The 14,315-nt window shown below is 32.0% G+C and overlaps 1 protein-coding gene across 1 annotated transcript; it reads left to right on the top strand.

Moving 5' to 3' along the window:
- Positions 1-7,622: 7,622 nt before the first annotated feature.
- LOC120083564 (probable inositol transporter 2) lies at positions 7,623-13,595 on the top strand. Its single transcript, XM_039039381.1, has 5 exons — positions 7,623-8,040; positions 8,308-8,378; positions 11,091-11,534; positions 11,616-12,215; positions 12,786-13,595. The coding sequence occupies exons 1-5, from the start codon at positions 7,905-7,907 to the stop codon at positions 13,266-13,268; spliced, it is 1,734 nt and encodes a 577-aa protein (XP_038895309.1). The 5' UTR covers positions 7,623-7,904; the 3' UTR covers positions 13,269-13,595.
- Positions 13,596-14,315: the final 720 nt, after the last annotated feature.

A 14,315-nucleotide genomic window follows, 5' to 3' on the forward strand; every position in this document is an offset into this window, starting at 1 on the left:
ATTTTCTCAGAACATTTATGTGGATCTGTAATCTTTTTGTATAACCACACCAGGAAGAAGAAGAATTGCTCTCCCATGCCCTACTATCACGTATTAGAGAGAAGAGAGGGGGAGAGAGTTACAACTCCCTCTTAAAATGATTTTTAAAATAAAAATAAAATAAATTTATTTATCTTTATAAATCAATTTAATATATATTTATATGATAACTACCTTATCATATAATATATATTAAACTATATATTATATCAAATATAACACATAACCTATAGTTTTTATATTGTATCAAATACAATATAAACTATAGTTTCTATTCTCTCACCAATGACATTTAATATAAATCTCATTTATATTAAATTTAATTATATGAAACAAATTCATATAATTAATATTTAGATCATATTCAAATATTTATTTCCTCTCAAATAAACTTTATATTATAATATATCAAATACATTATAATAATTATATCATATATAGTTAGATTGAATTAATTATATCACATATAATTAATTCTCTCAATTAATTTGAACAATTCAAATTAATCCAAAAATTGATTCTCATTAATTCTTGCCGAGCTACAGATGGGACCTCATGGATCTGTAATTTGAAGCTCCAATAATACGTGAATAATTAATTAAAATCCTTTAATTAAATTGTTCACCATCTGTTAACTGTCGGACACTCCACTAAAGACCGACAACTGCATCGCACTATAGATATATTTCTATGTCCGTTGGATATAACCAGTCAACCATACGATGACCCTTAACAAATTGCTCGTAAGTACAACTGAGCCAAAATGTCACACCCCTCCCAGATTACCTAATTAACACAAGAGGAGATGTGAAAACAACAGATGCCAACCCTCTTATGACATCTTCTGCCAACTGAACTTGTAAAACATCATAACCATCAGAAAACTCAAGATAATTTATCATCACAAAATGTTATTTTTACATCGTTTTTCAAGAGATATTTTATTACGGACCAAATTCTAACTCTAACCATGTAGAACCTAACTAATTATCGTCCATTTCCAGACACACAACTGACTATCAAACCCTTTTTACAACAGTGGCACACCGAACCATCTTTGTCAAACAACCCGTAACCCTGGAATCCTGAAACTCTTCTGCTACTTGAGGGAAAAACAAAAACATAGGAAAACGTGAGCTGGGGAGCCCAGTGAGTGGCATACTTTAGAAATATAAGCTTTTACCCTAGGAATCTATGTTTTCAAACAACTTTTGAAATCATATTCAAATGACTCAAAACATATCTTTCTACTTGAAAAACATATAACACTTCTGAAGCTTAGGGTTTTTAAAAGATTATGTCATAAAAAATGTAAATCATCATAATGCATAAAACCCTGAAAATCTCAAATATAATTTTTCACCTCATAACATTAGTTAAGGAGAGCCCTTTTGCTCAATCATTCAACGTTGAAATCCTTAATTGGTGTGGAGTAATCTCGATACAACCAACGCCAAACTATACTTGCGTGCACATGGTAATTCCATGAATACCGTCATACCTTAGGTACCAGGGCTAAATACCTTCTCATAGTCGTTTGGTATCAATTTTTTCATCATAAGCCAGACACCTTCTCATCATCCTTCGGTATTGGCTTCCTCATCATATCATACTATTTAGCATGCTGAACGATGCATGCTTCATGAAACTCAGAGTTAGAAAATCTTAAGCCATGCGTCCATAAGTGCCTTATCGTGCATTCAAACAAAGCTTGAAGAAATCATATCTACTTAGAAAATTCATCATAAAAATAAAGCTCACGCACGACACTTCTTAAAATAAAACATCTTTAAAACTTAGTAATACATACGTTGGGCTCATAAGAGAAAATATTCTATGAACTTATTCTTCATAAAACTCTTACACATTTAACTCCAGCCTTTAAAAAAACTTAAACATGCTTGAATAATAACTCATATAAAACCATGCTTTTGAAGTATTTATCTCATTCTATACTTAGTCATTTTCAAACATGCTATGACTTGAAAACTAGTAAAAACATTATGTTGACATAGCTGGCCCGCACGGTATCTATTTGGACGCATGGTAGGCGTTGATGTCCAATCTTGCAGCCACTGCTGTCTCAATGCCAACCCTTTCTGCTTTTCTTCATTTCCAACACTTATAGCATAATGTACAGCTCAAATTAGTCAAAACTTCCTTCATAAAATTTGTTAAGAATTATCTTAGGAAGCTGACTCTTAAATTTTATCTTTTAATTCGTCCTCTAGAGATCATAATGCTCAAAATATCTCATATTACTTTGGATGGTTCGAATTCTGACCTTTCTCGAGTTCTCTTCACTTTTAGGCATCTTTTGGTCAGATCTTCTTATGGCAGCCTAGGGTTGTATTCTAAACTCAAAATGATTCAATATATTTGAAAATCACCTACTTAGCACAAGTGGAACGCTCACACCTCTTGCTTCTTTCAACCCTAAGTTAGCTGCTTGCTTCTTCATCTCCTAAATCCTATGTTCAACTTTCAGAACATATAAGTCGAAATATATTCACTTAAATTAAAAAATTACTTCTATTAACTTCTTACGTATGCTTTTAGATATATTATCTCAAAATTGGAGCTCTTAACTCTTCTTAATTTGCTGATAATTTACCAAACATCATGGACTGTCAGATTGAACTCACAATCTGCACTACCTTGAATCTTCTTTGATTTTCAGCATCACTTCATGGGAATTTCTTTTTAGCATCCCCATATCTTCTTCCTCTTTCAATCAGCTTTCAAATGATGGTAGAATGATCTATTTTTGCTGAGTAAAAAGAGCCAAATTGACCTCTTCTTATAAGCCTATATATACATAAAACTGCATGAATTCCCAACCTTTATATCTTGCCACATAACATCTACAGATTTTTCCTCAAATTTGGCTACGTATCATGAAGTCACCTCATGCTTCAACCATATTAGATGTCTTTCACTGCCCAAAACATTACTTCCAATACATAGGGGCTTGCCTCAATACATGGAAGTTCCTTTGCCTCCAACGCATCACTAGGTTTTAAGCTTCTCATTACATGACTTGTCTCCACGCCAACTTTGTTCCTATGGCAAGCTATTCCAATGCATGGCTTGCTTCTTCCTAAAGTCTAACTCCTCAAAATGAGCTTCCTTTACTTCATAACTTTTTTTCTTGGTCTTTCAACGTATGGCAGCCATCAACACATGGTTACCACCTAACTTCCAACGCATAGTGCTTGTTTGAGGTGCCTTGCATATTCTACCTTGCCCTACTTCTTAGGTATCCTTTACTCAATGCATGGTGCATCACTTTTACCCTTCCTAGGGCTTCCTTGGACGCATGGTAGTCCTTGCCATGCGTTTAACCTCCCCTCTTTTCCTTATTCCTTAGTTTTTAAACTCTTCTTTAAAGTATGGTTTCACTACTTGAGTTTAAAGCATAATTCTTGTGTTTCTCATTGTGCTATGCATCAAAATGGCTATTTTCTTAAGGTATGTGCTCACTTGGCTTTTCTTAGGCTTCCTTAATGTAACTCCTTATCAAATGAAGGTCTCATGCTTTGCCTATACTCCAAATATGGCCTTTTCCACACCTGAACTCCTAAATTCCCACCTATGCATTGAGCATTTTCTTGACCATGCATTCAACGCATGATTGGCTTTCCATTATCTTTACTTAGCTTGGCCACAAATCTCGTCTTTTCCCTTGTTCGTTACTACACATGACCTACTAAACTAGCTCAAGGTGTGATGCACCCTCCTCCTATTGGACTACCTCCAACGCATGGTTGCCCCTCTTGGCAACACTTAGCAATTGATCTCCATGCTAAGTATATTTATGTGCCTCCACCTCCTAGAGCATATCTATTCTTGACTTATCCAACTCAAGTCTTCCTCCTCAAGCTCTCCCAAGGCCAACACAAGCCTTACTTTCAAGCATCTCAGTAAGTCTTCACAAGTCGCTCACCTCGGAGAATCCTCAGGGAGAAGTTTCGGGGGTTACACAAACTTACCATTTTTCTTTGTAGTTAAATCTATCTCTTTAATTACCACTGATCCCTTTAATGAACAATAAATCATAGTCCAATTATGATTAAACCCCTCTCGAGCCAGGAGAGGGTATGATATCATATTGTTGAAGCCCTAGAATTAATCCTTAAGAGACTACTTGCCCCGACAATGGGGAATGAGTGAATTTTGTCTTGTGTAGCTGTGTTCCCAACTCCCTAATCAAACGAATCCACAAAATGGTAGGCTTGTTAAATTGACGATCTGGCATCTCTTACCCATACAAATCAAAGGATCACCTTCATAGGTAGGAGTTCACAACTCACTTAGGATTTAGGTCATGTCACGTATGGTAATCCTGGTAAAATGTAAGTCTCTATTATGAACGACGTTATATAATGAGACTAAATATTTCGTGGTCTGGTCTTATACAAACTCTTTTGTATAGAATATCTCTGCTACATGTCTCGACATGAATGATCAGGATCAGATCATCCGTAGCACTTTACAACAATTGTAACATCTACAAAGCGGAGCATACTTGTAGTGTCACTATGATAAGGTATCCAACCTTATCCATCTACTACAAATCATTTAAGATATCACTTAAACATGATCCACATGTATGTCTCTACGTATATGTTTAAGTTATAGAAGATAACCTTGGATGTTAGTTTATTGGTTCGTGGGTTTAATATTACTAAATGTTAAATAAAGCATCTCATATTTTATTAAATAAATAAAATGTTTGTATAATACAATTACAAACTACAGAACCTTACAAGATTTAGTGCACCAACCCCAACATGTCATGTGTTCACTCGATCGAAACCAACCCACAATTTATTCTAACAAATTTTCTTTATTAGCTGTTGTTTTTCCTTTGTCTTTATGTTTTTCTTTAACGAACCTGTGGGAAGGTGTAACCTTTGCTTGATTAATTAATCTATGGAAACTGCGCCGTTTTTAGCTTCTGTTTCTAAATTAGTACTCTTTACTGCCAGTCAGGTAAGATGAATTTTACCAACGTGACACAATTCTCACGGCTTGAGTAAGCTACAAGACTTAAAATGCTCATTGAAAATTTGAAGCAAAGCCAAAAGGAAAACAAAACATTCTCATTAAAAAGTATTAAAAGAAACCTATCAGAAATAAAATTTTAGATGTTCAGCATTCCACGGATGAGGTAATTAAACACTTCCCATTCATGTTAACCAAACTATAGGTTTCAGGTCAAATAACTTTCCCAACTTGATGAGGGGCTTTCTAATGTGATTCTAAGGCTATGCTGCTAGGATCCTTAGGATCCTTAGTTTTAGGCATGATCCACTTAAAAACTAAGTAACCTATTACTATAAAGCTCCGCTTACACACATGGAAGTTGTAATAGTGGACAACCTGATTTTTATATTTTGCAATCCAAAGCTGTGCAATCTCACGAGTTCTTCTAAAAGATCCAAGTTTAACCAGAATGCATTGTTGTTCTCAGCTAATCAAATTGCTCAACTCTAGGTGAGGGAATCCCGATCTCCACTAGCACCATGGCTTTAGCCCCAAAGATAATCCACCATCGTACCCTATGATGACACGTGATATGATGGCGGTTTATAATCCGTCATCATATGTATACAATGTTAGTTCATAATCGGTATCTAAAGCCAGAATTGTTGCTGTAAAAATTATGTAATGGAGCAGTTGAATGCCTTATGGGCCACTACAATTGTTGAAAAAAAATCCAACTGATGTCGTTGAGGCATGAATAAAATGTCATTGGAATGTTTTGATGTAATGAGATGCCTCAAAGATAGAAAAGTGAAACTTGTTGCCTTCTTACTCCAAAAGAAATGAGCAGATGATTGGTGGAAATTGTTGGAAAGTATGGGAGTGAATTAAATGCAATTGCCTGGAGTGAGTTAAAAAGGGCTTTTTATGAAAATACTACCAACGATCTTATCGAGATGAAAAAAGAAAGGTTTTTTCTTTCTCCCCTTAAATTTGGAACAGAGGTTGATGATAGTTATTAAATATCAGAGGAAGTATATTGAGCTTTTGAAATATGCTTCCACTTCGATTAAGGATCGATCCACTACAAATTTTTTGACTAAATTGAAAACTTTTATAAGAAAAATCTCCAACCTAGTGCAAATGCAAACGGTTGATAAGTAGTAAAAAGATTGGAAGAATTCCAAAAATCGTCTTCCAAAAGAAAAAATTCTTAGAAACAGCAAAAATTTTCCTCAAAATTGCAATTCTAGTAACAAGAAAATTTATGATAAGCAAATAGGGATTCAAACATTTTCACATGCTCCCTTTTTAAAGTAAATGTAACCTAATATGAAAACTTGTAACTTAACTCAAATTCAATGCATTGATGAACCAGATGCTATATTTATTCAATCTTCTATGAAATATATTTAGGTGACTATGTCATTAAAAACCGAAAGTTCTATGGCTAATGTGAATTTAGGTAAATTAGGAAAACAATCCCATGGTTCTAAAGGTCTTGCCCTATGTCTTGGGTAAAAAACAATGTCCTATTTCTAGTCTATTTTCCTATATGACTTTTATGAAAGCAAAATTTTATCTAATCCTTTTAGTATTAGATTAAATTTTACTATACAAATCTAGGTGATCAATCTAGACTAATAATGATGAAATGAAATTCAATAAAAGCAAACAAAGCTATGAATTGAGCCAAATCACTTTATTTACATATTAGACTTTGCTACTTTTTTTTAGGATATTCACATATTTGAATAAAATAAACACTTAGCTCATGATGGAAAAATAAAGAACAAAAATTGAGATGAAAAGGAGTTCATAGTAGACTAAATTGAATAGAGATTATTCAAGGAAATAATTACCCAAACGACTAAAAAAGGAATACTAAAATGAAAAACTTGCAATAAAGAAATTAATGATGTTAACTACTAAAATAATCCTGATAACTAAGGAAAGCAATTAATGATGTTAACTACTAAAATAATCCTGAAAACTAAGGAAAGCAAGACTAAGAAAAAAACTACAAAATTGATGATTAAACCAATGAAGAAAATTAGAACTAAATGTGCACGAGAACAAGTAACTAAAAGAGTTTAACCCAATTCCAAACTTTGCTTTTCTCAATCCAACTCTGAACAAAATGGAAATAAAAATAAAAAATTGAAAGGAAAAAAGCTAAGGTTGAAAATCAAGAACAACCAAATCGAATAAAAATCAATCTAATAATTTGTTATTTATTGGACATATATTTGATTCCCTTCTTTATAATCTAATCTTGTTTGGTTTGGTTCAATCGATTTTGTTTGGTTCTTGGTTAACCCCAAAACCATAAAAAACGAACCAATTTTCTCTCCTACAACCTATAAATAAAAAGTATTGGGATACAAAATTAGAAAATAATGACCTAAATTTCACGGAGGAAAAAAGCATTTGATAAGTCTACTTTGATTTAGAATATGAAAATCAATGAGCGGTTCATGGAAGCTGCTTTCATAAAGTTGATGCAAATGAATCTTTATGCTAATTTGAAGCTTAAATAATTTCTCCAAAAGCACTTTTGCCTTTTCTAATTATTTTAGAAAATGCAAGAAGCTTTGTCCTTAGTTAGAACTTTATGCTCAAAAGAATAATGATAATATTAGTTTTGTTGAAAAACCCAGAAAGACTTCCTTTATTAAATAAAAAACCAAAAAAATCCAAACTTTTCTCAAATGGGTTAAAGTTCTCTGCTTTCTCATCCATTTTGCTAAAAACCCCCTTAAAGATTTCCTTTTCAATTTTGTGCCCCCTTTCTGGTGGGTTTCCTTTAGAGGGGAGTATTTGGTTTGGATTTTGATTTATTTTGTAGGGTTTGTTTGGTTTGGATATAGAGAGAAATGGAGGGAGGAATTGATGGAAGCAGTGTTGATTCAGATTTTAAAGAATGCTTTTCTCTTGCTTGGAAAAATCCTTATGTTCTTCTTCTTGCTTTGTCTGCTGGACTTGGTGGCTTTCTTTTTGGTTATGACACTGGTAATTCTCAAACCCNAAATCCTTATGTTCTTCTTCTTGCTTTGTCTGCTGGACTTGGTGGCTTTCTTTTTGGTTATGACACTGGTAATTCTCAAACCCATTTCCCTTTTCTATTCTTTCTTCTACATACATCTTTCTATTCTATGTGATTTTGATAACCTAAATATCCTCTTTTTTTTTTTTGTCATATTCGCAATCATTTCGTAATATATCTTTAGTCATTCAAAATCATTTCGAGGTTGAATTTTACTCGGGTTTGTTTTGTAGGAGTCATTTCTGGAGCCCTTCTTTACATTAGGGATGATTTCAAGTCTGTGGACAAAAGCACTCTTTTACAGGTGATTAATTGATTTTGAGGATTTTTCTTCTTTTAATAAATAATTTAAATTTCATCCCATGATATGATAGAATTGAGTTAAATTTATAAGTTTCCAGTCTATACTTTTAAATTCACTCTATTTAGTGAATATATAGAAAAAAATTTGTTTTTTGAAAAACTGTTTTTAGAATTTGTCATCCAAAGTTATTGAAATAATATCTTTTTTTGTTAAACTAAAATATGTATTACATAATATTTTATAAATCATATGATATTGCATAATAACAATTCTACAGAATTTTTTTTAACGAAAACCAAGTTTGTAAATTGATTAATTATAGTTTACATTTAACCTAATATTTAGTGAGTAACTATAATTAGTTTTATAGTGTACATATATTATCAATACTTTTTTGAACAATTGTTTAATTTCAATTTAATTTCCAAATCTACTACCAAACAAATATTTGAAAGGGATAATTACAAATATAGTAATAAGGTACAAAGTATTAACAAATATAACACAATGCAAAATAATTTGCAAAAATACCCAAATTTATATCCAATTATCAGAGTTCGTCGCTGATAGAAATCTATCAACAATAAAGTTTATCAATGGTAGATTTTACTATATTTTCAATTCTTTAAAAATTTTGTTATACCCTTAATAGTAGAGTTTATCGATGATAGATTTTACTATATTTTTAATTCTTTAAAAATATTGTTATATACTTAATTATTAACTCTAAATGTACTACCCATTTCAATTACCCATTTATTTAGAATAGTAAAACAAAGAGGGTCAATTTTATAAAATAGTTTAGTTAGGCATTTAAATTTTAAAGTTATGTCTATTTGGTCAATAAATATTTAATTGTATCTAAAAAGTCTCTAAACTATTAATTTTCTATATCATATGTTAAAAAAGTTAATTAATAATCAATTTATTAGATAAAAATTTTAATTTTATGTTTAAGAGATATGTGAATTTAAAAGACATGTTGAATAGGTTAAAGACCTAATTAATATAAATCGGAAATTTTAAGAATTTAATTAGATACAAAATTAAAGTTTTATAAATATTTATTAAACATTTTAAAAAATTTAGAAACTCAGTGGTCATAAAATTAAAAGTAAAAGAATTAATTAAATATTTTTAAAAGTTAATTACTAATCTTTGTCTATGTTAGGCAAACATGTTTAGATAAGTCAAGTAATTTTGTGAGGACAAGTGTCAATGTATGATTGTCTTCATCTTCCATCTTTTCCTGTCCACTTTTTTTTTTTCCTTTGTTTTTTTTTTTTTTGAAAATATTTTTTCCTTTCCACTTTATGGAAAGAAAAACTTAAATGTCATACTTTCTTTCTTGTTGTCCTATCATGTTAATTTTACTTACTATTTCCTTTTTCCTTTTAAGGAAAAAAAAAAATACACTTCTGAGTCCAAGAACTTTCATAAATGATGTAGTTCAAATTTTTATAATTTAGTACATAAATTTTAGCATAAAACAATTTTATTAAATAAATTCCATCAAAATTAATATCAAATATAATTTTCTGACATATTCCAAATTTTTATCAATTAATAGATCTATTAGATATAAAACTAAAAATTTATATTCAATGGACTTTCAACTTTTATTTGTATGTCAATTCTAAGAATTTAAAAAACGGTTAGTACATCATAATCTATTAAATACAAGACCGAAAACTCAAATGTCTATTGTAAATAGTTCCAATATCTATTAAATACTTTTTAAAGTTTAAAAAATAGACAGACATGAACTTGAAAGTTTATAACCTAAACTTGTAATTTAATCCTAAAAATTAAGGGAGCGTTTGGAGACAAGGAGCTGGTTATTATAGTCATAGATTATTATAGTTGGGTTATAATAGTGTGTATTTGGGGTATAAATTATTTTACTTTGGGTTATAATAGTATGTGTTTGAGGTGTAAACTATTTTAATTTGAAAAGGAAATAGTAAATACTGTAGCAATGAATAAAAAAAAAAAGGACGAATGTAAAATAATAAAAACTGTAGCAAATAGTAAATACTATAGCAAATGAGGATTTGGAAATAACATTGACGATAGCTAATTGGGGAATACAAAATAGTATTTACAGTAGTAAGAGGTAGTTATTATAGTGTTAGGATAATTTTTGCCCCAAACATACCCTAAAAATTTATGTATCAAACTACGGGTGAAATTCCAAGAGAACCTATAAAAAATAAAAAAGGCAATATTTGGATTCATTCCAATATACACCGATCTTTGTATATCTCAATCTAATCATTCATATCGGAAGAAAGTCAAAATTTTTTTGAAAGAGGAATAAAAAGACTTTGGCATGTGGTAAATTATGATTTAACAATTTGGTCAAATGTACCAAGATATGTATAGCCTAGGATGCTTCTAAGTATTTAATTTTAAGAATATAAATGTCTTTTATTGGAGCTTTTTATAGGTTTCAACATCCTACTTGAAAGTGTTTTTTTTATAACTACCACAACTATGGAATGAAAATTGATCTTCTGATCTAAAGAAAGAAAGAGTATGTCAATTATCGTTAGAGCTTAACCTCGCGTTTTTGTATTATCTAAAAGCCTGTAATTTAGTTTTGAAAGAATGATATGAAAGGAAAAATGTAATGAAGGAAGATTTGTAAACAAGTAGTTGTAAAAGAAATTTAGCAATACAAGTGAATACCAATTGGATGACATGAAACAGGAAACCATAGTGAGCATGGCAATTGCAGGAGCCATAATAGGAGCAGCAATCGGAGGATGGATGAACGATCAATATGGTAGACGAACTGTAATTCTCATATCAGACTTCCTCTTCTTCATTGGAGCTGTGGTCATGGCAACTTCACCCAACCCTTCCCTTCTCATTGTGGGTCGAGTTTTTGTCGGTCTTGGAATCGGTATGGTTTCTATGACTTCCCCTTTGTACATCTCTGAGGCTTCCCCTCCAAAACATCGTGGTGCCCTTGTCAGCACCATTGGCATTCTCATTGCTGGTGGCCAGTTTCTTTCATATCTCATCAACTTAGCTTTCACCAAAGCACCGGGCACTTGGAGATGGATGCTTGGGGTTACAGGGTTCCCAGCACTCTTGCAGTTTATCTTAATATTCTTGTTACCCGAGTCACCCAGATGGTTATACCGCAAGGTAACAAGAGATATTTTTTAAAGTTAAGAGATTTAATAGACAGAAATTACAAAAAAAAAGTCTTTTTTTTTAATTGAACAGGGGAGATCAGAAGAGGCTGAGAGGATACTAAGAAAAATCTATTCAGAAAATGAAGTAGAAAGGGAGATTAGAGAACTTAAGGAGTCTGTTGAAGTAGAGATAAAAGAAAAAGAGGCTTCTGAGAAGATCAGTTTGATCATGCTATTGAAAACAAAAACAGTGAGAAGGGGACTTTATGCAGGGGTTGGACTTCATATTTACCAACAATTTGTGGGCATAACTACAGTTATGTACTACAGTCCTTCTATCATTCAGTTGGCTGGCTTTGCTTCTAATGAGACCGCACTTCTGCTTTCATTAGTCATAGTTGGGCTTAATGCATTGGGCTCCATTGCCAGTATATATTTCATTGATAAAACAGGCAGGAAAAGACTTCTAATCATCAGCTTATTTGGTCTCATCATCTCTCTTGGCCTTCTATCAGCAGCTTTTCATGAAGCAACATCTCACTCTCCATTAGTGAGTACTAGAAACACTCCACTTAAAGGTTACACCTGCCCTGATTACAGTTTTACCAATGATTCTTCTTCTTGGGACTGTATGAAGTGTTTGAAAGCCTCATCTCCAAATTGTGGTTTCTGTGCTTCAAGAGCTAATAAGGTAAAGAAAAAAAAATCTATTTACACTATTTACACGATGGTTTGGAATGACTTTCCTAATATTGAAATGCGATGCTAGAGTACAAAAGAGATACATAAATGAACCAAAAGCACATCAAATGAGATAGATCTTGAAAGTATATACAACTAAGATTGTGAAATGCTTAAAAGAATTGACAGTTTACTACTTGTACCAACCCCTTTACCAATAAGACACCTTTCTTTTCAATGACTTAGTTCATATGAACTCATAACTTAGGTGTGCTTGGCTTGGAAAAATCCTACTAGAGTGTGATCTCTTGAACAAATTTTCAAGTATATGTTAATGAGGACAAAACATATTAAAAAGATTTGTATTGGTCCGTAAGGATAATTTTCACTCTCAAGATCAGTTGAAGACAAGTAGGTAGAGCGACCAATTCCATAGGAAATGCAAGAGAATATTGGGGTTGTCATCAAGGGTTGAATCCTAGATTCCAAATCCTATGGCGATGGAGTTATGAAAAGTCATTCCAAACTAGTTTCTTTTACACAGGTAAATTATATAACTTTCTTTTGTTGTTATTTGCAGGTATTTTCTGGGGAATGTTTGGCTGCTAATGATACAGTGAAAGATTTGTGTCATAATGAAGATAGACAATGGTACACAAAGGGATGTCCTAGCAAATTTGGGTGGCTTGCACTCATTGGTCTTGCTCTCTACATTATCTTCTTCTCTCCAGGAATGGGACCTGTGCCATGGCTTGTGAATGCTGAGATTTATCCTTTAAGGTATCGTGGAGTGTGTGGAGGAATATCAGCCACAACAAATTGGATCTCAAATCTTATTGTTGCTCAGTCTTTCTTATCATTAACTCAATCAATTGGGCCTTCGTGGACATTCTTAATATTTGGATTGATTTCAGTAGTAGCTCTTTTGTTTGTACTCACATGTGTGCCTGAAACAAAGGGTCTTCCAATTGAGCAGATTGAACAAATGCTTGAAAAGAGGACTTTGCATTTCAAATTCTGGAAGAAGAGGACTAATCTGTCAGACAAAACCCAAGGTGCCTGAAAAATCAGAAGTAAAAGTAATTTTATACAACTTATATTTATGCCAAAGTACTTAGTTTCTATAGGCGGGGTGTTTATAAATTAATGATGTCAAGAGACGGTAATGTGTCCATCCAAGTATAGTTCTATGGATGAGACACCTACCATCACCTTCAAGTCGATAGTTTGATTTTTCATCTCGTAATTGTTGAATTGTTTTTTTAAAAAGAAGATGTAATGTAGTTCTTCAATTCTCATAGTGTTGGGTTTGTAAATATTTGGATATGGAAGTAAATGACTAATGTATAGAACATTTACTAGAACCATCAGTACCATTTGATTTTCAACCTTTTGAATTCTATGGTTAATCTAAGACAACCAGTAAACCCAATGCCCTAGTTTTCTTGATGATATCCTTAAGATTAACTTTAGCCAAGGAACATAAATAATCGTTATGATAAAGCATTATATGCATATAAACTCATGTTTAGGAAAAATTTTGAAATGATAAAAATCTTTTATCAGATTCAAAATCACTTTGAAACACGTCTTTAGGGTGTGTTTGGGAGTGATTGTTGGAGTAGTGATTTAAGAAAAAAAGATTTTAGAACAAATGATTTTGTAAAATTGATTTTTAAACAATCAAATTTAATATTTGGTTCCAAAATTTTTAATGTGATTTTCAAATATATAAAAGTGATTTTAAATTATTATGTTTGGTTCTAAAAGTGATTTTAAAATTACCAAATACTAAAAAGTGTATTTTATATTGTATAATAAATATTTAATTTTATTAATTTATTTTTCGTTTGTTTTATTGTTAAATTATTATAGGTATGATTGAGATATGATGTAAGAAAAATATTGCAACTCGGCAAATCTTTTCTTCTGTACTTGATAACATCAGACGATCTAATTTGTTTGACATCTTAGAAGACTCTAAGGTTGGTAACGGGGCAGGGCGGGATCGGGGATGCACTCCCCATCCCCGTCCCCGTGGGGATTTTTAATCCCGTCCTCACCCCATCCAAATGTTTTGAGGAGTCGGGGAATCCCCATTCGGGGATCA

This window comes from Benincasa hispida, chromosome 8 (assembly GCF_009727055.1).
Source record: "Benincasa hispida cultivar B227 chromosome 8, ASM972705v1, whole genome shotgun sequence".
Lineage (NCBI taxonomy): Eukaryota > Viridiplantae > Streptophyta > Magnoliopsida > Cucurbitales > Cucurbitaceae > Benincasa > Benincasa hispida.

Coding starts and splice junctions, on each gene's coding strand:
- LOC120083564 (XM_039039381.1), top strand. CDS start 7,905: ATGGAGGGAGGAATTGATGGAAGCAGTGTTGATTCAGATTTTAAAGAA. Junction 8,379..11,090: donor ACAAAAGCACTCTTTTACAG/GTGATTAATTGA, acceptor GACATGAAACAG/GAAACCATAGTGAGCATGGC. Junction 12,216..12,785: donor GTGCTTCAAGAGCTAATAAG/GTAAAGAAAAAA, acceptor TGTTATTTGCAG/GTATTTTCTGGGGAATGTTT.